At 37.8% G+C, this 27,570-nt stretch overlaps 1 protein-coding gene across 3 annotated transcripts in view; it reads right to left on the minus strand.

The window, feature by feature from the left end:
• LOC149323271 (dynein axonemal heavy chain 6-like) overlaps window positions 1–27,570 on the minus strand; it is a 187,108-nt gene that overhangs the window by 86,495 nt on the left and 73,043 nt on the right. For all 3 annotated transcript variants that reach the window (XM_089488669.1, XM_089488670.1, XM_089488671.1), the window contains 14 exons: window positions 26,359–26,502; window positions 25,169–25,390; window positions 22,918–23,065; window positions 19,562–19,719; window positions 16,992–17,123; window positions 15,542–15,713; window positions 11,665–11,811; window positions 11,487–11,560; window positions 8,571–8,725; window positions 7,038–7,269; window positions 4,159–4,311; window positions 3,663–3,803; window positions 2,088–2,330; window positions 131–298 (listed from right to left, as the gene is read on the minus strand). In XM_089488669.1, the coding sequence (XP_089344795.1) occupies window positions 131–298; window positions 2,088–2,330; window positions 3,663–3,803; window positions 4,159–4,311; window positions 7,038–7,269; window positions 8,571–8,725; window positions 11,487–11,560; window positions 11,665–11,811; window positions 15,542–15,713; window positions 16,992–17,123; window positions 19,562–19,719; window positions 22,918–23,065; window positions 25,169–25,390; window positions 26,359–26,502 (2,289 nt within the window). The remainder of the gene's footprint in view (window positions 1–130; window positions 299–2,087; window positions 2,331–3,662; window positions 3,804–4,158; window positions 4,312–7,037; window positions 7,270–8,570; window positions 8,726–11,486; window positions 11,561–11,664; window positions 11,812–15,541; window positions 15,714–16,991; window positions 17,124–19,561; window positions 19,720–22,917; window positions 23,066–25,168; window positions 25,391–26,358; window positions 26,503–27,570) is intronic.

Below are 27,570 nucleotides of genomic sequence, written 5' to 3' on the forward strand. Positions count from 1 at the left end.
TTGATGAGTGGTAAAAGGCAATCTGACAACCTCAGCATGGTATCAGGGCATCGCATAGAGTTGTACTGTTAAAACTATTAAAATTAAATAATAAAATGTTTCATAACCAAGAACATGTAATTCTTTGTACCTGATCTGCATTTTCTTGATCCACTGCTAATTTTTCCATCAAAGCTTCCACGTCCACTGATTTCTCCTTTAGGACTGGCTCTAAAGCGGATAGCTCTAATTTCATGTTATCAACAAGTTCATTAGTCTCTAATAGTTTGGTTAAGCCATTCTTTACACGATCCCGAGCCTGAAAAACAGCAAATATTACTGTTTAATGAGAATGAGAATACGACAGGTTAAGGACGGAAGCAATCTGCTTTGCTCCTCCATGTGGCAATCTCCATTGTTTTCCATTTCCAGTATTTAGTATTTGGTTTCCCTCAGGACAAATATACCTGCAAAAAACATTTGCAGAGATTATACACTCTCTTTAAAGGAATCTGTCATTTTAATATGAAAGTGACACTACTTTTCACCATCATGCCACTTAGTTTTGCAGGTTACAATTGGCAGGGGCACATGGCACTCCTCATGCAGGCTCATGGACGTGGCCCTCGCTCCCATGTACATCCTATTTCTCATCTGATGTGTCATCAGTTTTCACAATTTGAAGTAGAAAAAGCAAACACAAATGCCCCCATCATGTAAGCTGTCTTTTCTGCAAGCAGCTGTTGGCTTTTTCCATACCCAAGTGAGTTCTGTGCTGGTTCTATGCAGATTTTTTTGGGGGGACAGGAAAGACATTGCCTTCTTTCTTCATACCTTTAAATGTACACATTTTCAAACTGTATGCTTTGTTTGTCAACATTCAGTATTATATACACATTTTGGAAATAATGCATTTTTCCATGCACACTCTTATTCAAAATGATCTTCCTGTTTCATGGAACATGCTAAAAATTAGGTGTTAGGGACAAAAACTAGAATCTAGTGATTAAATATTTACATGTTTTCTTAGAGGCTGAGCAGATGGGCCAGGAAAACACAGACTGGGTCCCTGCTTTTCTGGGCCAAGTCTCAACCAGGCTGGTGCAGGGACAGGTACTGGTAAGTGTTTATATGTCTGCCTGTCCCTGCACCACAGATCTGTTACCGCTATGCACCCCTTACTCCTCCACTTAACTAGTGAGGACACCTACTGTCGCTACCTCTAATGTTGAGATGGGGTGCCTGATCACGTGGGTGCAGCCAGGTGCTGCATTTTGACATCTCAGATAGCAACAGAGGGGCTTCTCACTAGCTGCAGTGGAGGTGTAAGGTAAGGCATGTGTGGGCAGTCTGGTTTGCATTGGGTTTTCGACAGAGTTTCAGAGAAACTCTGCAGCAAACAACAGGTCATACTGACCTGTATTAAGACCCCTTTCCTCCAGGATCAGGCCAAATCCACTGGATCCACATCCAGTCTGCCTGATCCACCTGATCTCAAGCCCAGGACTAATGGTCTGTGTCATCCAAACAGGATGGTGCAAGTCTAGGGAGGAAATGGATCTTCTGGCATGTGCAGACAGTCCCTGCATCATGAACTAGATTTCCATTTCTTACAATTGTTCTCTTTCTAATATATAACTAAATGACATTTATCTCTCTGCATATTCCTAGCCACCAATATCTTCATTAAGAATGGCTGCATTACAACTCCTAGCATAAGGGTAGGGACATCTGAATATCCAGATGTTTTTAGCATCAACTCCTGAAGACCCATGCAGGATTGTGAGAGCTCTAGCTCAAAATATCTGAGAGGAACAAAGTATTTGCATCTGATTTAGCAGGTAGTGTCACTAAAACTAATTACATTGTATGATTTTAAGTTCTATTAATGTTGGTGTCATTCAGAAAGTACAAGAAACCAACAATAAATATTGTCCTATGGATGTCCTTTAGATGAGAAAAAAACTCATTTTAAACCCATTTCTTAATAGGAAAAAAAGTAAGCAACATTTACACTATTTCTACAAAGCCAGAAAAATAATATGAGAGTGAAACAAAGTACATTTTTATACATAGTTCATAACTTTTTGTAAAGAAATTCAACCTACTGAAACCAGTTGCTTCCTTTTTTCATTTAGCATGGACAAATAAAGATTGATTAACTCTAAATAGGAAGTGGGTGTCGTATAGTAGCGCCTCCGGAGTTCAGCATAGTATTGCTCTGCCATCTCTGTCACACTCATGTGAATGTCTACACACATTATGGAAAGTTTCTCTTTCATGCGATCACTTCCAAGGTCAACGTTCATAAAAAAAGTCCTTGATACAGAAAGAAGTGCTTCTCTGGGCCACTGAAAAAAGGATAAAAAGGCTATCTGAAACATCTTTCTCTCATACTATAGCCAGTGCCTCAAACATTTTGCTTGAAATTAATTGTTATATCAGAATTGGAGCAGCTTTCAAAGGGGTAGTAACATTAGTATGTTTAAGCTAAAAGATCAATTCTGTTGATTAGCTGAATTGGTTTTCACTCTTAACACCCTGATTTTTCACAATGAGCAACAATGAGGCTTTATTTAGAAAAAACACAATCCTTTTAGCAAGGAAAGGTGTATGTGCATGTGGATAAGTTGTTGGTTAGCACAGCATATGAAACTGTAGAACATGCTTAATGTTCACATGATGTGGAAATCAAGGCAGGTGCTTCATTTGACATTTCAAAGCTATGGTGATGACAACCTTTAACCCTTACAGAATAAAAACTTTCAGTTTGGTCCTAGTGAAGGACTGGACATTTGGTAAGACCTCCAAACATCCAAAAGGCAGAAAAATAGTCATAAAGTGAAATGCTGAGGTGGTCTCATTGGCGTCCCCATGCCAAGTGTCACCCAGTGGGGGGGAGGATGGGGAGGTGGCAGCAGCAGCTGGAGGGCAAGCTGGCCCTCCAAGGTTCACCATGGCATGTGATCCTTCTGCTCCTCTGGCCTGGGCTTTCTCTCCTGGAAGAAAGCCTGAAGTCAGAGCAGCCAGCAAGGGTGTGCATGTGCCCCTCCAGTCTTCAGCTTTCTCCCTGGAAGGGAAGCCCAGGGCTGGAGCAGATGGCAAGGGCACTCTCTCAGTGCTTGAAATGTTGAGACTCTGGACTGAGAGTTTATCCGGCCTTCCAAGAGCAAAACAGGACAGGCATATGTGCACCCCTTGTGCTCTTTTTGTCATGGGCTTTCTCCCTGGGGAGGAGGTTCAGGGCCAGAGCATCTGGCCAGGGCACACATGCACCCATCCTGCCTGAAAGTGTCAACCCAATTTTGGGTGTCTCCTGGTGCAGTTCACAACCCCTGCACCCTCCCGATTATGTCACTAGATGGACTTGTAAAGTTCTGAGTAATTTTAAGGGAAGTAAAAACAGTACAAACAGTATTAATAAAAATATTAAAATAGTATTAATAAAATTCTTCTAGGTAAAGTCTGCAAATATTAAATTTATTATAGGAGAAATATTATTTATTCTAGGATGCAAAGAAAGAGAGTTTGGACTGAGAGACAAGCCAAGAGCCAATATTATTACTATTTCAATATTAGCAAAATTATATCAGCTTTTCATTAAGATAGAACCTACATGTTACACGTTATATAAGAACTGTATCTTCCTGTTTCAGCAGAACTCTTCAATTGAAGCTAGTTACCTGTACAAACCAGTCAATAGTGCAGCAGTTCACAAGTGATGGAAACATTCGGCACCGTGCTCGGAAAGCATCTCCTACAGGGCTCATGCACAGAACAATGTGTAGTTTCTGGCGAACTCGGTTAATAAAGTACTGAAATACCTAAGAAAGTGGCATTCACAAGTGTTAATTCAAGTATAAGAGGAAAGCATGACAATAATTAAACTGTCAGTTTTCTAAAATGTACAGAAAACTAACTTACTGTTTACTCTTGGAAACAGGAAAAAGCAGCAGTCTAGATGACTTAATGAACTATTTTTGTAGCCTATGTGATTAATCTTTAATTCTGCCTGAGAACCGCAACAACATCAAAAATAATTTCCGCATCTTTTTGGAGTTGATAATTGTATGACACAGCTAAGACTATATACTATAATTTACATGTTATTACCTGTGGTTTTTTAAAAACACACACAACTCAACCAAAGCATTTAAAATAACATTTACAAGGTTTTACCTCATCCCTGTTGCCCTCTGCTATCCCTGCTTCTTTTGCTTTGGGACGGGTAGCTGCCATAACAAACTCCAGTTCATCCTTTTCAAAAAGATTAGGTACCTCTCCAGAATTCAGAATATTGTTTATATCTTCTAGAAATTCTTCTACAACAATCTATAGATTTTATAAACATGTCAAAACAACAAGACATATAGTTTTTTTTAAAAAACAACAACACACAACCAAAAATGATCAGAAACTTAACGTAAGAAAAATTGTATTTGTTTTAAAATAATTTCTTTTCTACTTAACTTTGCTGCTTAGGGTACACAGGATCCTAGCTAAGTTACACTGATATGATATAGTTCATAGAATCATAAAATACCATATGTAGTCAGCTATAAGTCAACCTCATGCATAAATTGAGGTCAGGTTTTGGGACAAAATTATGGATTTTGATATGACCTGTGGATAAGTCAAGGGTTAAACTTATCGGCATGTAACAAAGGATCTAAAAGATGGAGCAAAGGTAAACAGTGCCAAAGAACTTACAAAATTCAAGCAGGAATAACTGTTTGTGCTCACCCTAAAGACTGGATGGATGAGATAATAGAGAGTGGTCAGTACTCCCAGGACAGATTATGCTCTTGACATTTACCAGGAGATGGCTCATTTTTAAATAAGGGTTGAAGTACATACTTACATTGACCTGTGGATAAGTTGGCTCAGTTTGTTGGGGGTCAATTTTTGCCTAAAATTTCTAGACATATATGAATATATGCAGTAATAGAATCATATTGCTGAAAGAAACCTCAAGAGCCATCCAGTCCCATCTTCCTGCCATGCAGGAATACACATGAAGGTTCTCCCTCCATATCCACAGATTCTTTATCCACACATTCAATGTTCCATGGCTTAATTACACACACACACACACACACACTTCAAAAAAAAAACAGGCCTTGATTTTGCCATTTAATACCCCATTGTATATAATGGGACTTGAACACCTACTAATTTTGGTATCCACCACTGGTCCTGGAACCAAACCCTTGCAGATACTTAGAACTTACTGTATTGACATACATAGCCAGCAGTGTGCTCTGTGTGTTTCTTAAATGAAAGGGAACATAAATTTTCCTAAATAATTAATAAATTAATAGCTTAATGGAAACATGTTGCCTACTGCTTCTGCGATTTTGTTTTATTTTAAATTACTGTTTCTTTTCCCACTGACATGCTGTCTGCACTATTGAACTATTTTATAGCATTCATTCTTTGTTGTTTTATTGATGTAGGCTGCAGCCTCATACATATTTCCCAGGGAGTAAGTCCAATTTAATACAATAGTGCTTACTATTAGCCAGACATGTATAGATTATAGCATTCTTACTCTGATTTTAGCGTTATTCATTTTGAGATTTCTGGCTAACAAAAGTCAGGATATACCTTACAAAAATTATATGAACAGCACAAGTTTGCCTTATCTTCTTGTTAATACTCCATTCATCGGGTGGAGTAGACTTTCTAAACAAACATTTATGCTGTAACAATTTTTTTTCCTTTTTGAGTTGTCACAGTTTGTTGTTGTTTCAAATGCTTTGGACTGAGCAGAAAGAGGAAAGAATAATTGGATGAGATGAGGCATATAGGCAAATAACTAGATAAGAGTTCTGAATGTTAAGATTTCTGCACTTTAACAAAAGGGATGAACAGATAGTATGCTTTTTTGTGAGTAGCAATTTTCATCTTTTAAATGGGTGTGGCAAAGGGATATTTTAACAGGATGCTGTACTAATTCCTCTATTACATTTTAAATATATTTTAAACTGTTTTAAATATTTTAATAGGATTGTTTATTTAATGTTTTTTTGAACTTTTGGACTATGTATCTTTAACCATATTTTAAGTTCCATTGGTTCCCATGCTAAGAGAAAGGTGAGCCATAAGTAAATAATATGTTACTTTGAGTCCCCCCCCCCCCAATCTAGCCTACTTTGAGTAAGCAGGATCATGCCACTGTGTTATGCTGTATACACTTCCTTTTAGTGTGTAGGTTGCAACATAGGGTTAAAGGATTAAACTTTATGCCAAGGTGATTTTAAAGTGTATACAAAACCCCCACTTTTCAGTAAGAATTTGTGGTATGGATTCAGCAGGGATATTGCTACATGGCATTCTGACAAATATTTTTCTTTCTGTATGACTAACTCCTAAAATGTTGGCCTTGCTATTCAGTTCCTTCACTAATAACTGTATGCGACCCATTTCATCACACACAATTAGATGATGTGTGACTTTGCAGTCTGATTACACATTTCATAATGAGCCTCTCTTCTGCTCTGATTAGGATAAGATGTGGATTTTGTTCAAGCTCGTTGAAAGATTTAAACACTGTGAAATCCATCCATGTATCTAGGAAAAATACATTTTAGAAGGTAATAGAATGGATGCACTTGTCTTTAAAAGAATGCTACACTGAACATTTGTCTGATTGGTGAGCATAAATCCATGAGAAGCAATACGTTAATCATTTGCTAAACTTGTGTTGTAGCAAAAGAGGATCAATAAACAGTGACAACCATTTCATTTAACTATTAAGTGTCATCCAAAACCTAGTGTTATACCCAAGGAGCTTATTTTTTGATACTCAGAATAATCTTGTAAAATGTACAGAAAGAATAAAGTTGGGCAGTCTAGACTAGGAAAGAACAAAACATTACTAAAATGGTTCATCTATAGTACCTGAGGACAATTTTCTATTTATTTGAAGTTTAGTTATTTAATGAACCAATGGCTCATGTTCCGAAGCACTCTGGTTGCATAAGCAACGGGATATAAATCACATAGCATTTTATTAACTGTAAAATGAATTACAATTTCATCTCAGCTATTCATACCTGTGTATCTGTGAAAAGGAAAACCATATCTTTGTCTTCCACCCCTGCCATTTTATATAGCTTCCTAAGGTCTTCATGAAAACTGTCATAATTATAACCACGGCTTAGTTCTATTTGAAAACATTTATATCCACATATATGAGAGGCAAGTCTAGTTAGCGACTGCTTGCCTGTGCCTCCAACTCCAACAAGCAGAGCATTTCCTCTCTCTTGGCGAATCATCCGAGCAATTCTGTAAAGAAAATTGTACATAAATCTGAACTCTTTAAAATTCATAAAAGTACAGAGCTTTTTACACTATCTTTCTCATCTTCTGGTATAGTGTTAAGCAAGGGGGGGGGGGGTTGGACAACATAGGAAAGGCAGATGCTGTTAATCGTACTCTCCAACACCACACAATTCCTCTGTTTCTAAATAAATAAATTTGGTGAAGTGCTTCCAGTTTCTTTGGCCACAAACAGGATGGAAACTTTTGGAAGGCTAATGATACATACCTCCATTTAAATCAGTATAGAAACATATCACTATAAGAGGTTCAAATAATGGGTTTCTTTCATTCTAGAAATCCACTTTTCAATATGTTTTTGAATATGTAGTCTTTTGCAGATAACTTAAGTCTCCGGCTGTAGAAACAGACTAAAAATTTCATAAATGTTGACTTATCAAGTTATTGTCGGGTATGCTCTAGTTGGGGTTAACAATTGCAATGAGGCCAAATACAGCATTAAACAAAGAAGAATTTTCCTTTTCCAGTACTGTGCTTGAGCAAAAGAATAATGGCATTCAGTCAAACAGGCATTTCTGCTTGTCTATTAGAGCTTAAAACTACATATGCCGGCTGCTTCATCATGGCACATCTCTTTGACTTCCCAAATTTGTATTTGGAAATCCTGAGAGTGAAAAAGCTGCTTAGCTGGAGAAGAGGAATGGTAGACGGTGAAACATTACATATCTTTCCCCACCACGCCCTTCTTTTCACAAGGAAAGAAGATATCAGGCTGTTGCTATGTAATTTATCAGGTATAATTTACCAAAAAGTGATATAAACCTCTGGCCTCATAGGTATATAAATATAATAGGCATATACAAATCCAGATTACAAAATACCCCCCCCCCCCCCAAGTGCAATGTATGGATATTTCATAAGTCAGTTAAAGTCTGTATTTGAATAACCACATCATACAAAGCTGCTCCTTGCTTCGCTGATCAATGAAAGGTTTCAGGAGCAGTACTACTCAGGTTTGGCTTCTTATATGATGAGAGAATGCAAGTATTTTTGTAATATTTAATTCATTTGCAAATAAACAATTAGACCAGATGTCCTCTTTTCCAGGACATGTACATTTCAACCTTCTGTCCAGGAGGAATTTCAAAATATCATCCATTTTGAACATGATTAAGAATCCCATTGAGTAACACCTTGTTTGCTATTCCCCTTCAAGAAATTCATCTACTTGGCAGCTACTCCTCACTGCACATAGTGGGATAGGATAGATCCTTCTAAAGTTCTCTAATGGAAGTGAAAGTATTTACCTTGAAACATGTTCAATGGCATCTTGGAAGAATACCAGCTTTACTTCTTTAGAGGTTACTATGTTGTAATCATCCAGATAGTCTTGTAAAACTCCCATAATCCTTTCCATGTCAGGTAGCTCTTCATAAAGTCGATCAGCTTTCTCAACTCCGATCTAAATGGAAATATTGAGAGAAAAAAGAAATTAAATGTTATCCTAAAAAGATGTTGTAGAAATGTAAGCTAAGAAGCCAGAGAATTCTACCAGCCCTGTTGAAAGACTTCTTGCTTTTTTTCCATCTGTCCTCCCTATCCACTTTTTATTTTGTGTTGTGCCTTTTTAGATACAGTGTATCCACGTCATACACGGGTGCAATATATGCGGCTATCAGCAGAAGCTGAAAACCGCGCCGGAAGTTTATAATAATGATAATGATAATAACTGAAGACACAAGATTGTGAGTTCGATCCCAGGGGCTCCAAGGTTGACTCAGCCTTCCATCCTTGGGTCCGAGGGTTGGTAAAATGAGTACCCAGCTTGTTGGGGGCAATTGGCTTACAGATTGTTAAATGCTTTGCAATCTAATAGCTCCACCTCAAGTTCTATTCTTTGGGAATGCTAGCAATTATAAATATTCTGGCAAATGTGCCTTGTTTTTCTTGTCATAAATCATGTATAATACTGATAGCTGCTTTTCTAAGCAGCACATCTAATGAGAGTTACTGGGGTAACTTCCACCCTTTCTGTGACTAACAGAATAGTAATGTTAAGTTATCATAATTTGAATGATTAATTGTTCTAAGGATGGCAAATCACTTAATACTGAGGAATTTCCCTTTGTCGAACCTAAGTATGAGGGAATACACTTTAAGGAACATAGGAGTCATTTATGTAAATCAATATCTAGCAAACAGATTTACAGAGGTTTATCTGTTAAGGCTTTGGAGATTGCTCTAGGAAATATTTCAATGCAAGGAAGCAGGAAAAAAACATCAACATGTTTGGTCCATATGCCTGTGCCATGGCCATCTGCTGGTCTGCTGTTGGCTTTCTGCATTTATTTGACCTGTTAGCTCTGAATTTGGTTCAGAACTTATTCCTGAATATGACAGTTCCTTGCAATCTAACCAGCACTGAAATTTTAGAATGTTCCATCTCCTCAGTAAAGGCATCAACATAAAGAATTTTGTGATTTTTTTTATCAGTCTGGACTAGCTGCCTCCACTATTTATGACTGACATCCCAATACTAGAGCCGATTGCTGAAGTTCTAGAAGTGAAGCCAGTTAAGTTGGCCATCGCCAGCAGCACACACTTGCTCCAGAGCCTAACAGAGGAAACTGACCAGTTGAATAAATTTCTTACTTCAGACTGGCCATTCCTTTATTCAGCTGATGACGGTGCTCTCAGTACTACTCATATTCACGCTTCATTTACAACTTCTAGTTGAGGCCTTACACTTCTTGAGGCGGTTCAAGATTTTTTGTTACCAAAAAAGAGACAGCACCTCAGTGTTAAACAGAAAAAAGTACCATTTACAGAGGACCAATGCATTTGATGAAATGGGCTTGAATACATAAAACCTTATGGCCGAAAATCAACTTGTTAGTCTTCAGGGTGCAAAGAGACTGTTGTGAAAGCATATCTACTCTCCTCCTTAAGGAAAACTGAAATTAATGGAATTTCTCTAGGTATGTTAGAGACTGTTAAATTTAGTGCATGACTGTTTGACGCACCCCAATTTTAGACAAATAATTTCAGTTCTCCCTGAGGAAATCTTTGACATCAGATATTTTGGGCTTCAATGAAATACAGTATTTCCAGCGCACCTTCATGATTCTTTCTTTTAAATATATTTTCTGCATTAATATGTGCCTTTGTTTTAGCTTTTCTACTGAGTCAAACATGAGGTTCTAGACATGGGGTAACTATGCATTACCCATAGACAAACTGGGGGGAAAGCATCACCACTGCTTTCTTTAAAACAGAATCCACTTTTCCATAAAGAAACTCAGGGTAAAATATGAAGAGTCTGTATTAGTCCTGAAAGTGTCAGACTTCTGCTTGATAAAGAAAACCAGATGAAAGGAAAGTGTGTGTGTGAGTGTGTGTGTGTGTGTATGTTTTTTTTAAAAGCTGTCTTCATGCTAAACCCTGTTTGCTATCAATGTAATAAAATCTCCATTGATATATTTGTAGTGAGATACATGTTTTGGTTATTAGATTATTTTTAATATAATGCTCAAGATTTGGTTTTTTTAAATATCAGAGATAAGAACCAAAATATGGTCATAAAAAGGCCACCCTTTAGTACAGGGGTAGGCAACATTTTTGAGCCGGGGGCCAGGTTGCTGTCCCTCAGACAACTGGGGGGCCGAAGCCAAAAGATAAATAATTAAATAATTTTTAAAAAATTTAAATAAATAAATAAACCGGGACAAATGTAGGACAAAATTTTCAAATGGTGGACACTTTTTTAAAAAAAGTGGAGGACACGCAAAAAAAATGCTGATTTTTAAAATTTTTAAAATATAAATGCATGTTTCTGAGGCATCTATAGACAATTGCCCCTCTTGCCCCTGCGCGCGAGAGGCCAAAGGCCCCGGCGGCAAACGGCGGCAGGACCGGTCTGGAGCTGGTCCCAAGGCCTCGCCGGGCCGCAGGTTGCCTACCCCTGTTTTAGTATGTCATTTTTTTATTTTCCTCATTTCAAATATAATGAGTTTAAAGCTGAATAATTTAATTAAATACTTTTTAAAAATATCACTCTTGATTTTCCTCTGTTCTCTTTTTTACTAGTTAAACTAAAGAAATTAGTTGCTTTTAAAAGTTATTTATATTTTATCTTCATATCTCAGGAATAAGAACAAGATTATGTAAAAGTTAAATCATATAAGAACCATTCTATACAGTTTTGCATTAGATCAAACACCTACCTTTATATAGTCCCCAAATAATATTGGTTTCTGCACAAATGAATCTGGGTCAACTGAAACACTGAAATGTTTGCCTATAAAATAAAATAAATTGAAAAGTTATGCTAGCTGACTGTGTGTGTACATATCACTTGCATAGTAACTGTAATATATATTTTAGTAATGTAAGAATTCTTACTGGCCATGTCAGATAACATTGAATAGAAGTATTGTTTATCTTCGCTACAGATGAGTCGATCATGAAAAACTCTTTGGCATTCATGACAGAATAGTCTGAATATCTGTGCCTGGTCTCGAACTGACACAGGGTCACATTGCAATATACCTGTGTAGAAAATATATGACAGAGGCTGTGATTTACAAAATAAATTAATATAAATATTTCAAAAAATCAAAATCCTTAAAAATACTTCAAAGTTTAATCCACACTTCTTTATTTCTGTATTTATTTTAAAATATTTCTAAGCTGCTTCTTCTCTAACTCAGTGGTTCCCAAACATTGGTCTTCCAGCCAGAAGCTCCAGCCAACTTGACCAACAGTCAGGAATTCTGAGAGCTGAAGTCCAAAATACCTGGAGGACCAAAGTTTGGGAATCACTGCTCTAAATGGTGAATAATATATAATACAAAACATAATTAAAAAGACAAAGCTATTAAAACATATCAGTAAACAGCAGGACCAGAACCAAGGAGGACTGTATCACAGGGAACAACATTACCTGTAGCGTGTCATTTTATGGCATAAGGCCATAAACTTATTTATTTTTTACAAAGTAATGTAACAACTGAGATGAAGCCTAGTGTAGTGGTTTGAGTGTTAGAGCATGACTCTGGAGACCAGGGGTTGAATCCCCACTCAGCCATGGAAACTCATTGCGAGACTTTAGACATGTCACTCCCTCTCAGCTTCCAAGGTAGACAAAGCAACTCTCCTTCAAGCAAATCTTGTCCCCCAAAAGACTTCTGATAGGGTCACCTTAGGGTTGCCATAAGTCAGAAATTGTTTGAAGACAACACGACAGCCAGGCCCATAGCTAGGCTGGGGCAACTGGGGCACCACCTCGGGGGGCCCAGCCAAAGGGGAGCCCCAAACGGCAGTGCGCCAAGATGGCGTAGGACTCAGGGACATGTGAACACTCCACCCTACCGAGCCTAACTACGGGTCTGACGACAACCATGTAACAACTGGTGATATCATTATTTTTAAATCTGCAGTAGGTAACATGCATGCAATACTGCTAAAACATGGGGTTGTCATTTTTGGACACGTACCCATTTTTAATTATGCATTTTAACAAGAACAACAAAAATGACAGTGATGATGCTGAAAGTGGGATGGGAAAAATAGCACATAATTGCATATAGTCCCACATCCTTTTTCATACATCCCAATTCCTCAATCTCCCATACCTCTGAATATGAAGTGATGAAAAAGATGCCCCAGAAAAGTCAATTGCCTCAACAGATTAGTTGAAAATGCCCCATGGCTGGTGTTCAAATAGGGCTTTATAAGTCATAACCAGCACTTTGAATTGTGCCTGGAAACAAACTGGCAGCCAGTGGGGCTTTTTCAAGAGGGGAGTTGTGTGGTCTCTGTAACCTGCCCCATTTAACATCCTGGCTGCAGCTCTTTGGACCAGTTGAAGTTTCTGAACACTCTTCAAAGGCAGCCCAAAGTAGCGCATGTTACAGTAGTCCAACGGGACGTAACCAAGGCATGTACCACCATGACCAAATCTGGCATTTCAAGGAATGGGCACAGGGTGCACAAGTTTTAAATGTGCAATAGCACTCCTGGTCACTGCAGAGACCTGGGTCTCCAGGTTGAAAGCTAAATCCAAGAGTATCCCCAAACTACGAACCTGTGTTTTCAGGGGGAGTGTAACTCCATCTAACACAGGCTATATCCCTATTCCCTGATCTGCCTTCCAAATGACAAGGAACACCTCTGTCTTTTCTGGATTAAGTTTCAACTTGTTTGCTCTCATCCAGTTCTTTACTGATGACAGACACTGGTTTAGAACCAGGACAGCCTCCTTGGATTAAGGTGGAAAGGAGCAGTAGTGTTGAGTGTCACCTGTCTATTGGCAGTACTGCACCCCAAAATGCCGGATGACCTCTCCTAGTGGTTTCATGTATGTTAAATAGCCTAGGGAACAACATTGAACTATGAAAATGCCCCAAGCATCTAAATCAAATTGCAAAGCAGCCCCATACTTCAGGAGGAAGCAGGAGGGCAAGTGATCCCAGATGCCAACACCCTCTTGAAGCTGGCTGCTGTCAGCATTAGAGGGTGGTTGGCTGCCATGACTACTTGTCTACTAAACAGAAGATGGATTTTGGAAAAGTGGAAAACAGATTACGCAATAATTGATTGCCAAAGCACTATTGTGGGGGAAAGTGTGATAAGAAATATTGCCAAACAGGTATGCTTCCATTCTTAAACTAAAAGGATTTTGGTGGGACAGCAGACTGGTATGATAAATCCTGAGGTAAACCTATTCACACATGCAGTACAGACAATGGAAGCCTCAAGCTTCCTGGAAGAAACACTAGGTATAAATGGTTTAGCTAAATAGATAAACAGCAAAAGGACTGGAATGGTTTTTATATTACATGTTGAATGCAAAAAGAATCAGAAAAATGCATTGATACCAAATATAAATATAGCTACGTACCAGATGACAACAAGCACTAACTAAGCAACGGAATGTATATTATGTAAAGAGTTTGTAATTTTCTCTCATTATGTATGGCTATTGCAATTCCAGCCTAACATATGGCTATCAAATACTATGTCTGTGCTTTACAATGAAGGTGGTGGAATATGGAGACAAATATATGAAAAAGTTAGATGAAATTTTGTTCATTCAATTTAATATCCTGTCTTCAACACAAGGAAAACTTCTAAAAAGACTTACATCCATATTAACTAAACCTGTTGCATAATATTGTAGACTAAGAAAAAGATCCAAGTGGACTCTGTAAAGCAATCACTTTATGCTATGAAGCATGAGATTTGATTTCCTATGTACACTTAAAATGGATAGCTATAACTAGCAGTAAAACTGTGCTGCTATGGTAATGTATTGCAGATATTCCTGCAACTAAGAATTCCAAAAGTTGGCCACATATCAAATAATTATTTTATTATCAAATAAAATGATGCCACTATTGTTTTAGTGTGCACTGCCATCCTGTTCCTTTAGAGATCCACAATTCATTTATTAAAGCATAGAGTGCCAAAATAATAATAATAAAAAAGACAAAGGGGCTACTTGAAGAAGAGCTCAATTACTCTTATTGACAGGCAACTGCCAGCTATAGCAATCTCATGCCCAGTTACTATTGACTAGAAATTATTAATAGCAGGCTCTGATCCTTCTGGGATGAAGTTGTTGTTAACTGCTGTCAAGTTGGCTTTGACATATTGTGAACCTATGAATGAGAATCCTCCAAGTCACCCTATAATCAATTGCCCTGTTCAAATCTTACAGACTCAGGACTGTGGCTTCTTTTGACTGCAATGTGGTCACCTCTTTTCCTACTATCTTAGCAAACATTATTGTCTTTTCCTCTAATGCAGTCCCTCTCTTTCTGGTAGGGTTTAGCTTAGAACTAAAATAAACAAATAATAATTCATAGAAACGGAACTCATCCTAGATGTGACCAAAGGGTTACCCTAAATTCTAAAACTTCATGGGCTACATATGGCATTGATTCGGCAATGGATTTCCTCCTCTGTTTCAAAATTATTCCCCTGTCTATTCTCCTGTCAAACATATTTTCCTAATTTCTTAGCCCACTTTTTCTTTATTTAAAAGTTTATAATAAAACAAAAACTATATAATGTAGTATTTCTTCATAGCATCTTAAATAATGTTATTTAAAGGTCAAATATGTATGCAGACATGGCACTGGTGTATAAAACATGTAATACTGAAATTAGGAATTGCATGATGGCTAGTGAGAAATTATTAGACAAAAAGAATTACTGAAAATGTGAGCACAAACCTGGAACACAAAATGTTCCATACAGAAAGCATACACCTTACCTTGCACACATTTTGACAAATCACGTAAATTAAACACATAATGGGATTTTGCTGGTGTTGGGAGAAGATCAATGCTCATTCTTTGGTATATTTCAACAGCAGCTTCCACTATGCTTTTCGCAGTCTGCTTTACTGCTTGAGAAAACTCAGCCAAAAACCCTTTTAAAATAGCCTGCACCAAAGGAAAATGACACAAAAGATATTTAAATGTAACGTAAAATTAAATGTTTTCCCTCCCTCTCTCTTCTTCAAGCACTATAAAATCAAAAGCCCCCAAAAATTGAAAGAAAGGAAGGAAAAGTAAAGTAAAGTAAAAAGAACCGTGTTTGTACAAGGCAACTGCTTCATTTATTGAACTACTTGGTGCATATGAGTGCCCTGTCACATATCCAGAAAATTTCTCCACATCCTCAAGCCACTGAAAGCTTCCAGTAATTCTTTTAACAATGTCAAAAGACTGAGTCAATTTGAACCTAAGGCAGCCATGCCTAGATCAGTATTCTGTTATGTACCAACACCTGCAATTATATATATGTAATATTCCTCTAAGGAAAGGCTTTCTTCTTCATCATCATCATCATTTCAGAAGAAGAAATATTTTTTAGCATGATATGTACTGGGGCATGGAGTACTTGCTTCAGTGTGCATCAGAGCCTATAGTAATTTATATCCACATTAGTTAATTCCGAGGTAGGTAACAGAGATGCCTTCAGCCAAATCAAACTTAGAGACAGCTATGTCTGTCCCCACACTCACCTGGGTACTCTTTTGTAAAGAAAGCTGAACTTTTAGCTGAGATCAGTGTCTTCATGTTTGGAAATGTTTGGAAAAGAAATTAACAGAAAGGCATCTCCTGCAGATCCCGCCTTCCAACACACACACACACACACACACACACACACACACACACACACACCTTTACCACAAAGTACACATGTCATTCTAGAGATTTAGTTTTCATTCATGTATGTGAAAATGAAAAGAGACCTGTTTTCTCCCCTACTGGCAAATATAGTTGCTAACCACTAACTTAATTTAAATTTAAATTTATAAAATTGGGTTGAAGAAAACTGACTTCTCACTGAACACAATGGAATTTGCTTATGGGAAAGTATATACCAATTGAACTATTAAGGTGACATATAAAAATATATGAATAAGAAATTAATTGAAATATGTTTTGGAAAGTTATTGATGGCTAATCCTTCAGTGACAGAGAATTAATAATCATGTCTCTATAGAGCTGCATGAAAGTGCACTGAAACTGATTGGGAACAATTACTGCCAATCTTCAGTAAAAAGCATAAATGCACATCAAAAACTTTGAACAGTTCAGAAAGTGACATGTGCTACTAAGAATCTAAGCCCAGCAGCACAGAGCAATGTGCTATGACAGTGTAAGAAGAATCTATTTTTTGTCCCTTGTAACTATGACAATGTTGTTACTGACCTCAAAAATTTGTTTAAGGCTATGCTCAGAGGGTGTTGGAAGACACAGCATGGCAAAGTGTCTTATGAAACGTGGTGTAACTGGATTACGTCCACCACCTGGAGGTGCACAGGCTGAACAAATAGTTACATCCTAAAGGGAAAAGATCACAGAAAATTTGTGTCAGAACATAATACTCAGTAATGTCTTTAAGCCTATAATATCCAGTTTCTTATGTTGAAACATCTGGATTTTTAACAACCTGCTGCTCACCTAACATGACTGACTCCCTATTCCTAATTTTACTTTGTAATTGAAGTGCAATTATAAAATTATATACATTATAAAAATTAAGATAGCTCAACTAAGGCTAAAAATATCAGTGCTGTCTTCAGGTTCATCTCATTCTACAAATTCTATGTCATCCATGGCCCTCAGGTGGAAGGAAATTTCCAGGAAACTCAAAGTGCACATAAACAACTCTTTACATTTTGATTGTGCCAAGAGAATCTTAATCAGAATGCTGCTGTTCTCTAATGGATTGTCTCTTGCAGTGATTACATAGCAGCAGGGTTGCCATAACGAAAATTGGAGAGGGCTCCTTTACCTTTAATGGATTAACAGAAAAAGGACTGGTCAATTTGGCAGACCATGGTATCTGTAGGACTCTTCTCCAACACCACATTTCAAATGAATCATAGAGCTGGAAGAGACCACAAGGGCCATCCAGTCCAACCCCCTGCCATGCAGGAATACATAATCAAAGTACCCCCCAAAAGATGGCCATCCAGCCTTTGTTTAAAAACCTCCAAAGAAGACCCCACCACACTCTGGGACAGCGTATTCCAGTGTCAAACAGCTCTTATTGTCAGGAGGTTCTTCCTAATGTTGATGTTGACTCTCTTTTTCTGTAGTTTGAATCCTTTGTTCTGGGTCCTGTTCTCTGGATCTTGCTCCATCCTCAGTATGATATTCCTTCAAACAGGGCTATCATATCACCTCTTAACCTTCTCTTCTCCAGGCTAAACATACCCAGCTCCCTATTTCACTCCTCATACGGCATGATTTCCAAAAGTTTCACCATTTTGGTTGCCCTCCTCTGGACATGCTCCAGCTTGTCAACATGCTTTTTGAATTGTGGTGCCTAGAACTGGACACAGTATTCCAGGTGTGGCCCAGCTGAGGCAGTTGATTCTCTTCCTGTCAGCTTTCTTCACTGTTCAGCTTTAGCAACCATATATAGAAATTAAAAATACTATGGCATGGATGAGCCTGTCTTTGGTACTCAATGATATATTTTCACACTTGAGGGACCAGATAAATTTTTCAAGTGTAAATAAACTCATTAGAAATGTAGAGCTGGAGAAGAGTTCTACTGATACCATGAACTGCCAAAATGACCAATAAATGATTCCTAGAGCAAATCAAGCCTGAAGTCTCCCTGGAAACCAAAATGACCAAACCAAGGGGATCATACTTTGGATGTATCATGAGATAACATGACTCACTGGAAAAGACAACAAGTGTGAAAAGAGGAAGATAACATTACAGGTGAATTAAGGGCAAAACAGATGGTGGGTAGCGGATGGCTCTGCACTGCCCTTTGCTCGTCGGATCATGGCCATTTACATGACCATCAAACGTACAAGAAACCTCTCTAGTTTTCACTCTGACATTCCTACATAACAATGAGGTTCAGCAGATTCAGATCCTAACTAATGAATGCTGTAAAATTAAGACATCATAAGGGGCTTTCTTTTGTCATACACATCACTCTCCAATCTAATATTTCACCTTCTTGAATTTGTCACATACATTATATTTTCACTCCAGTTTTTAACAACAACCTTTTCACTATATTTGGAATATGCATTCATATAATGAAAATTTCCAGTCACTTCCATATCAATATACAGTGGTTAAATAGTTATCACATCTCTTGTGTCCAGGGGGGTGTGATCTGAACAAGAAGAGTGTGAAACAAGTGGTTATTACCTCTCACTGTCATATTTTACCTTCAGACATACTAATTCTCCCCGCTAATGTTATATCTGAACACCTCATACCCAAAGGGAAAAAATCATGTAAGATTTGCTCATATTCCCAAAGAAAGCCTGAGATGTAAATGTAAACAGGATGTTTCACAGTCACTGAAGGCTCAATATTCGCATTCCCATAAGTCACAGCCCTCATTTCTCCCTATTATCTACTGTAAGTTCTATTGTACAATAATGCAACAGAGTATAATCTGGAAGTCTTTTCATGTACAAGTAAAGGCAAATTTTATTACTCTGTTGCTTTTAAAAAGACCCACCAGTTCCACTTGTGAGCTGTCCAAATGAACAGCTTTCAGCATAGGGGAATCTTCCACATTGTATTTAAAACAGCTTCTATATTGTTACTTTATTATATTGTGTGAAATGGGATGAAGGTATTGGTTTGGATGTATAAAATACCTGAGCACTTGTCACATAAAGGATAATATTTTAGCTTTTAGGGGCCAATTAACCTTATTTCTGGTTTGCTTACATCACACGGTAGTAGTGAGATTATAACATTCCAAGACACAGGTAAACTGAAAGTAGGCTTACATGTATTTCCTTCCAAAACAGTTTCTCTCTGTCATAGAACCCTCCAAAGTCCTGGTATTGTCTAAGTAGCTCAATAGGGGGCTGAGAGCCATAACGATCCAATTTAGGCATGTTTAGATCATCCACAAAAATGACAACTCTTTTTTTCCCTGGTGCTCCTAAGCAATAAAAAATTACAAATCAGTGGTGGTAAGCTTATGCAATACAACAAAGCCATATATACTAAATATTCACCATTTATACATCAGAGCTTAATCAGCTGCCATTGACCCAGTACAGATTGCCTTTTAGCGGTGGCCTGGGGCCGAAATTAGGGCTGGGGAGTGCGGAGCATCCGCATGCTCCACGCTCTCCTGGCACCATTTTGGGTGAGTGTGCATCCACACGCCGTGTTGATGATGTGTCCTGTACTGGGCCATTGTTAAATTCATTCCTAAATTAAAAGTACTGTATAGAGAACTATTTCAAGTAAATTTTTAAAATATTTGCCACAGCTAAACAATCATAAATAATACATCGCGCTGGTTTGTAATGTTGTTTTCACAAACAGTAATATCAACATTTTAAATTTTCAGACAGGATTTCAGCTTCTGGAGAGCTCAGCCCCAATAAAATGTCAGATTTTTACTCTCTGCAGTACTCATGGCTCAGCCTTCTGCTTTCTTTGAATTGCTGTCTTCAATCTGGACTATTAATCTGCACCCTGCTGTCAAGCCTGATAGTTCTAGATCTATCCTATTCTTTTTTTTTTACTAGAATTCTAGGTTACTTAAACTATCTTCCAGGAACTGAACTATAAATGTTAGCCACTGGCAGGCTTTCAATGCTTATTTTCTACATTCAGACTTAAAACCAGTGGGACATAATGAAATAATAACAGAATTTATTCATTTATTTAGGACAAGAAAGCAATCTAAATCATATATTGTCTGCTTTTGTTTGTTTGTTTCTTGCTATCTATAATACTTTGTTGCTTCCACCTAGTAAAAGTACATTCCCAGACACTTGCTCTTCTATAGTGTCTTTTTCCTTTTGGTAGCCCATCAAAGCATATGCCTCTATGTATACCATAACATTCATAACAGAATCTTCTGTAAATTAGAGGTATTGCTGACATGCAGCATCTAGTTGATGAAGGATCTGATCAGTTTTTCCCTGTTCAGTCGTATTGAATGCAGTGGCATATGCTGAACCACTAGGCTCCTTCTGAGCAGTGATAAAAGAGGGATCTGATACACTTCAGGCAGGAACTATGACTTTGCACCAAGGTAAAATACTAATATTACCTCCTTAGAACAACTGTGGGAACAAGTCATTACTTGGTTTTGGAACAGAACTTGATACATGTTCTGTATGGCATAACTTGGTAACACCAGCAATGGTAGAGGCTTCATCTCTTATTTCTTTTATTTTTTGGATACAGAAAATATGGGTGGATTTATTTCCTATTCAGAGTTAGAGGATATGAGTGCTGTTATAATGTTCACTAGAAGATTCAAGACCAAAATCCAGAGTGAAAGTGTATACATGAAATGTTTAGGCACAATAGGGAAGGCACAGAAAGCAAGCTCAGAGGCAGAAATGTAGGTAGACGGATAGTCTTAACAGGTGTAGTAGAGCAGCTTCCTCTTTTCTTAGCAACATGTTGTTCAGACTGAACAACAGCAAACACCTTGAAAGCTTATAAGTGATGGACGCAGTACAAGTGCCATTTGTTGATTCACCATTATTACCTGATACTTTGGCTAAGCAGGGCTCTAGCCCAAAATATCTTTTAGCTCTCTGGGCATTTTTAATGTCTTTATTTTCATTGGCTATTTGTTCCTCAGGACTTAAGCCTTGTGTTACTTGACAAAAATTGGTTCTTATTGAAGAATTTAATTTGTCAAAGAATATGGTAGATTTTCTTCTTTCCCTTGAAGCATCATATACCACCAAGACCAGACAAACAGAAGGGGGTGAAACCTAAACAAACAGCATTTGAACAAGATGCAGTGAATGAATTTGCTTCAAGATCAAAATGTGATTCCTATTCTGAACAATATTTTTCCAGACCAGCTCAACATGTTTTCCTAGCAAATTTGTTTGCATATTCACATTGGAGATTTTAGTTCTCTGCCTGTTTCAATTAATAAAAATGGGAACATTTTTAGATAAGGATATTTCAGCTGTGGTTTCACTTCACCATGCGATTTGATATCTTAAGGTTGCTTCTTTCAAATGACTTTATAATTCTTCTTCATATTGTATTAAAGGTGATTTCCAGAATGGTTTTGGTACAAAAGAGTGTAAAAGATTATATAAGAACATAAGCAAATTCAGGACTTTTTTTGATCTAGAATTCAACTTACTAAAATATAATCTGAATCTGAACAAGGATATCAGAAAGTACTTAAAATATCTGAAAAGTAATTATAAAAGTGTGTGTGTGTGTGTGTGTGTGTATGTTTGCTTTGCTGCTGAAAGTAGCAGAATTCTTTTCTAGATAAATAAATTTCATTTAGATTAAAAGAGATTATATTTAGGTTTATTTTCCATTAAATAAAAGTTTTCTTCATTGGAAACCTATATTTTGACCCAAATTCACTGTAAGGCAACATTAATCAGCAATCCTAGTAATGACTATTACCTTAGTTGACATTGGTATGGATTGTTAATAAATCTGATATGATTGTATTCTTAGAGAATTCATTTGATTGGATTTACCACTTAAGTGACACAATGTTATTCTGTTTTCCAAAACATATATTATTCTACATTTTATGGGGGTGCCAGGGAGAGAAAAACACACACAAGGTATATATAGTGGGAAATCTGTAAACAACAGAAAATATTTGTGAATGAAGCCACATATGTGGGAGAGCGTAAGGAGAAAGACTGAAATATGCCCCTAGTCAACAGTAATAGGTTAAAGTAATTTCCTTTTCATTTTGATATCGTAAGATAATCCATTTCTCAAAAGTCAATGCTGCCCTCCTGTGTAACACTGGCCAAACTACATCAGATTATAGCCGACATTTACATTTCATTTAAGTGAAGTTAACTGCTTTAAAAGAGAACATTTTAGCTTCCCTCCACCTCCTGCTCCCCATCCAGCTTCCTGGTATAATTATCTGGCAGCTTCCGCTTCAGCTTCTTGAAGAATGCTTATTAACTGTCCCATCATTGTAGAGGAACTGAAAGAAGTTTATCCTCCATTATCTGAACAAGGATAGCATCTGTTTAAAGTACTCCTTGAATGAGCGAAGAAAAAGGAGGAGAAGGAGGTGGAGGGGAAAAACAAAACAAAAACAAAACTGTAAAGCAGACAACCAGCACGATTCAAGATTTCCCAAAATAACATTAAACTTCCTTACCTAGAATATTTTTTCTTTTCTTTTCTAATTTGGATTCAATAATCTCTTGTGTCCTTGATGATGAAGTCTGAGCAGAGAAATTTATATAAACAGGAACATAGCCAGCTTCTTCTTGTATACGGTTTAGTAGTGCTTTTGCAACTACAGACTTAAGAAAAAGAAAAAGAGGGTGTGCCTAACAGAATGCATTAGGTACACAAGAATCTACCACCGCCTGGCATCGCATCATCTAGAGCAGATGGTGCAGGCCAAACCCCCCATCTTGTAAAACCATATAGCGGGGCTTCTCAGTCGGGATGATGCAGAGCAAAGTAAGGACCATGCGCCTGTTCTGGGTGAGTGCAGGGACAGATGTGTGAATATTCATCCATCCCTGTGCCTGGTCCCAGTGCTCACCAAGGGACCAACTGGTGCTCACCTGGGGACCAACCCGGTGCTTACCAGGGGAGCAACCCGGGTGAGCACTGGGGTCAGGATAGCGCAGGCCAAGCCTGTGCTAACCTGGCTGTCAGCTCAGGCTCACAGTGTCATACCATTTTTTTCCAATTACAATAATTTTATTAAAAATGTAACACATAAATATAGACATATATAGACATTGACATAAACCCATATAAACATACAACAACAATTCCCTTCCTCCTCCCATTTAAAACACTTACTGCCTATTCTCTACCTGGTTTTTTAAATAGTAATGTTCTCCTTTCCCTTTAATTTTTTTAATTCTTCTTCTAACCTAAATATTAACTATATTAGCATTATTCTACATTTCTCCCATAAACTCAAGTTTCAGTTTCCTATCAAACCCGATGAAACTAATATCTCCTTTTAATTGCTCAACATATCCTGTAAATGGTTTCCAATTTTTTATAAATACATCCATTTGCGATTTTTAATGTATGCCTACTTATACTTTACCACTGTTAAGCTGCTAATTCAGTTAGCGTGATGAAGCTTTTCACAATAATGGACAGATTCAAAAATTTTGAAAATTTTGACAGTTCACTTTGCAGAATTTTAAATAAATATTTTAAACAGTGCAATGAATTTATAAGATATCATCCTATTCTTATACCTCTGTTGTTGTTGTTTTCATTTTATCCTCTCCATTAGATAAATGTATAAATACGTATGATAGAAACTTGTATGACAGAAATAGTTTAATTAACTAATTTTCCCTAAGGGCAAAAACAATGAGCTGTCTGAGACACTGTCAATCTCTCCTTCCTCATCTTTAGAGATCTCTGTAAACCGAACTAGCTGTGACTTGTAACACATACTTTGGCACTGCATAACTATTGCTATAACTAAGGAAATAACAAGACCAGACATGGAGATCTGGGTTAAGAATGGGCAACTTTATTTAACTTAACCTATTTAACTGTTTTCTTTGAGCTCAGCAAAAAAATGGGGGAGCAACCTAGCGGCTGGGGCAGGTTGTAAGCTCCTAAACCACCTCCTTAGCCTCCCCTGGGTGAAACACCTGAGCCCCAATGGCAATGCAAAATTGGCTTGCGCCCCGGCCGGCTCACATCTGGAATGCCAACCCAAGATCCCCTCACTTAACTCACAAGACTTAAGTGAGGGTTTATGTCTTGGGCCAGCCACAAGGCAAATCTCTTTTCCTACCCCTGTAGTCTCAAGACCTATAGAAGCAGTTCCAGAGACCTAACCCTCACTTAAGAGGGTGCCATAGATGTTCACCAAGCTATTATATCTCCCCCAATATAACCACACATATGGGGCAAGGATGTGCGCCACACTTCTTTTACTTTCTAGTCTCTCCTCTCCCAGAGCGAGCAAAGTCCTATTCCCCAATCACACTCAATCGAGGGATATGCATTCTTTGTTTAGTAAATAGCTAATCAGATGTGGAGCAAACCAGATTTGAAACATGATGTGAAGAGAACTAACTTTGAATCCCCACCACTGCAACTGAAATAGAGCAGCACACAAAATGAAAACAATTAGGACTGCAGTGGAAGCAAGAGATGCAAGCCTTTTCCTCCCACACAACATATCCTGACTCAGGGCTGTGTTGACAATTTAGTCAAACAAGCAAGCAAACAAATCCTATCTAACAAAAACCTGTGTAACAAGAGCCATTTACAAAATTCAAGAACTTTATACAAAATAACTACTAGAATGACTGGTGCCTAGAATTCCTATCTAATAATTTTTGGTGAAGTAGATATACTTGTCCTCCTACCCTCTAAATGATCCCATTATTATGCAGTTATAGGATTCTTACCTTGCCAACTCCAGTTATTCCTGTGAACAACACAGAATGGTTGACAGCTAACATTTTCTCCATTAGAAAGCCATAGCGCACAGTATCAGTTGTGGGAACAAGCATTTCAAAAAATGGCACGGTTTGACTGTATTTAAAGGTAGGTATAATTCGCTCCCAAGGATCAAGACGCTTTGTTTCAAAATCAATGAAAACACTCCACAAATCACCAGAGCTTGGAAGCTACAATGATAAAATAATGACCTTCATTTTTGGCAATGACTGGAAAGAGAGGCTGGCAAAATAGGGAAGCCCATGGCTAGATGGGCAAACAAGGAGCCCTGGTGGCGCAGTGGTTAAATGCCTGTACTGCAGCCATTCACTCAAAACCACAAGGTTGCGAGTTCAAGACCAGCAAAAGGGCCCAAGCTCGACTCAGGCTTGCATCCTTCCGAGGTCGCTAAAAAGAGTACCCAGACTGTTGGGGGCAAATTAGCTTACTTGCTAAATAGCTTACTTGCTGTTCACCGCTATGATCTTTGGAATAGCGGTATATGAATAAAACAAATTATTATTATTATTTTTCTCTTGCACGCATGTAAGAGTTTTGAATAATTCTGCATTCTGAATAAATGCATCTCCCATTTAGATTCTCTTCAATTCCTAAAATATTAGCAGAATCTATCAATATATTCTTAGATACTTGCCAACATTCATGATCATTACAACATTTTTCTGAAACGAAAGGATTTCACACAAGATAAATAATTCATACTATATGCCACAGAAGACATTTTGTGTCACAATAGAAGAATCATGGCTAGTTTGCTTTAATAAAGGGCCCAATGAGAGACAGTCAGGGTACAATCTTGGGGCCTGTTTTAATCATGCTGAGTAAAGAAATAAAACAGTGATTTATTTCTAATTTACTGTACAGTTACAGCTTCATACCTAAGATACACTGAAAGGGTTGTAGGTTACAAAGGGCAGGGTTTAGCTATTTGCAATAATCTGTTGTTCCAAAACTAAATCTTTGTACAGAAAAAGAACATTTAAAAGCAAAGACTTGTCTGGGGGATATCTGAATCAAGGAAAACCTTTGGAAGTGTCTTTGTACATCTGGAATTGAGGAGAATTTTTTTTTTATTCTTCCATATGTTGTGACCAATACTACATATAAAAAAGTGTTAGAAGTATGATATGTGTCATACCTTGGCATCTGGATTGTCTTCGAACTGCTGTCTTATAAATGTATCAAAACCATCCCAACAGTTTTCAGTTAAATTTCCACCCACTGACCATAAATAACAGAAAACAAAAGTCTGACATACAAGCGAATTTAATCTTGACTGTTCCTAAACACAAAAGTAGAAGAAAATCAAAATCAAAATAAATGCTGTAAATAAATAGACATACGTGTGACTATTTTTTCATGCCCAAATAAATGTAGTAAAAACCCTATTCTCTAAGACCATCTCAGCCAGTTCAGGAAAAGAGATCACAGGGTGGGTGGTACACCAGTAACATTCCTATTCTGTCTCTCTGGCCCAGCACAAGGTGCAAGTCCTCAAAACTGGTATCTGGGCAGATGGGTTTCCTCATGAGGAAAATGGAATTCTAATGGATGATGGAACCTTCTCCTGCACCTCCACTCTCCAACTTTTGTTAGGACTGTAACAGATATTTATATGGACAAAGGTGGGAGAGGTCAAGTTGGCTAAGAATGCCATATCTACATGGTTGGCCTCTGCAATCACAACCTGACCATGAAAATAATAGTTATTTTCATTGCAGACTGACCTGGCATTTAGGGGCAGCACCAACAGATCAGAGGACAAGCTGACATGACAACCTGAATCTTGAGGAATGAGGGAAGATCAAGCACCTATCCCACCTTTCCTTTACCTAGCATGTTCAGCCCCCAATACCATACATTCTTCTGCCCAAGATCACACCTATAGAGGTACCCCTTTCCTTTTCCCTTCCCCAGAATTCACCCTAACACATGAACAATATTTAAAAAACATAAATAACATGGAATAAACATTTGTAAGATAACAATGCTGCAGATCCAAGTAGCTATGCTAGTTCAGCTTTCCAATAGTTCTAAAACTGAATGTGGGAGTCAAAAAGAAGTTGAGAGCATCAGTCTAGATCTCATTCAGTAAATAAGCAATAAATAAGCATTAATTTTGTCATAATGCATTAGTTTTGTTATCACTGAGATTATATAGAGACTCACAGAGAAAGTTATTGATGGCCCGTTACACACGGGCAGCTAGTACGTCCTGGGGACGTACTAGCTTTAAGGTAAGTGCATGGCTTACGCACGCACTTACCCCTATTACGGACCGAGTCCGTACAAGATGGCGGCGACCGTTCCACACGGCCACCGCCATCTTGATGTAGCAGATGCTCTGCAT

This window comes from Sceloporus occidentalis, unplaced genomic scaffold (genome assembly GCF_023333645.1).
Source record: "Sceloporus occidentalis isolate IW3139 unplaced genomic scaffold, rSceOcc1.0.p SCAF_1, whole genome shotgun sequence".
In the NCBI taxonomy this organism is placed as follows: Eukaryota; Metazoa; Chordata; class Lepidosauria; order Squamata; family Phrynosomatidae; genus Sceloporus; species Sceloporus occidentalis.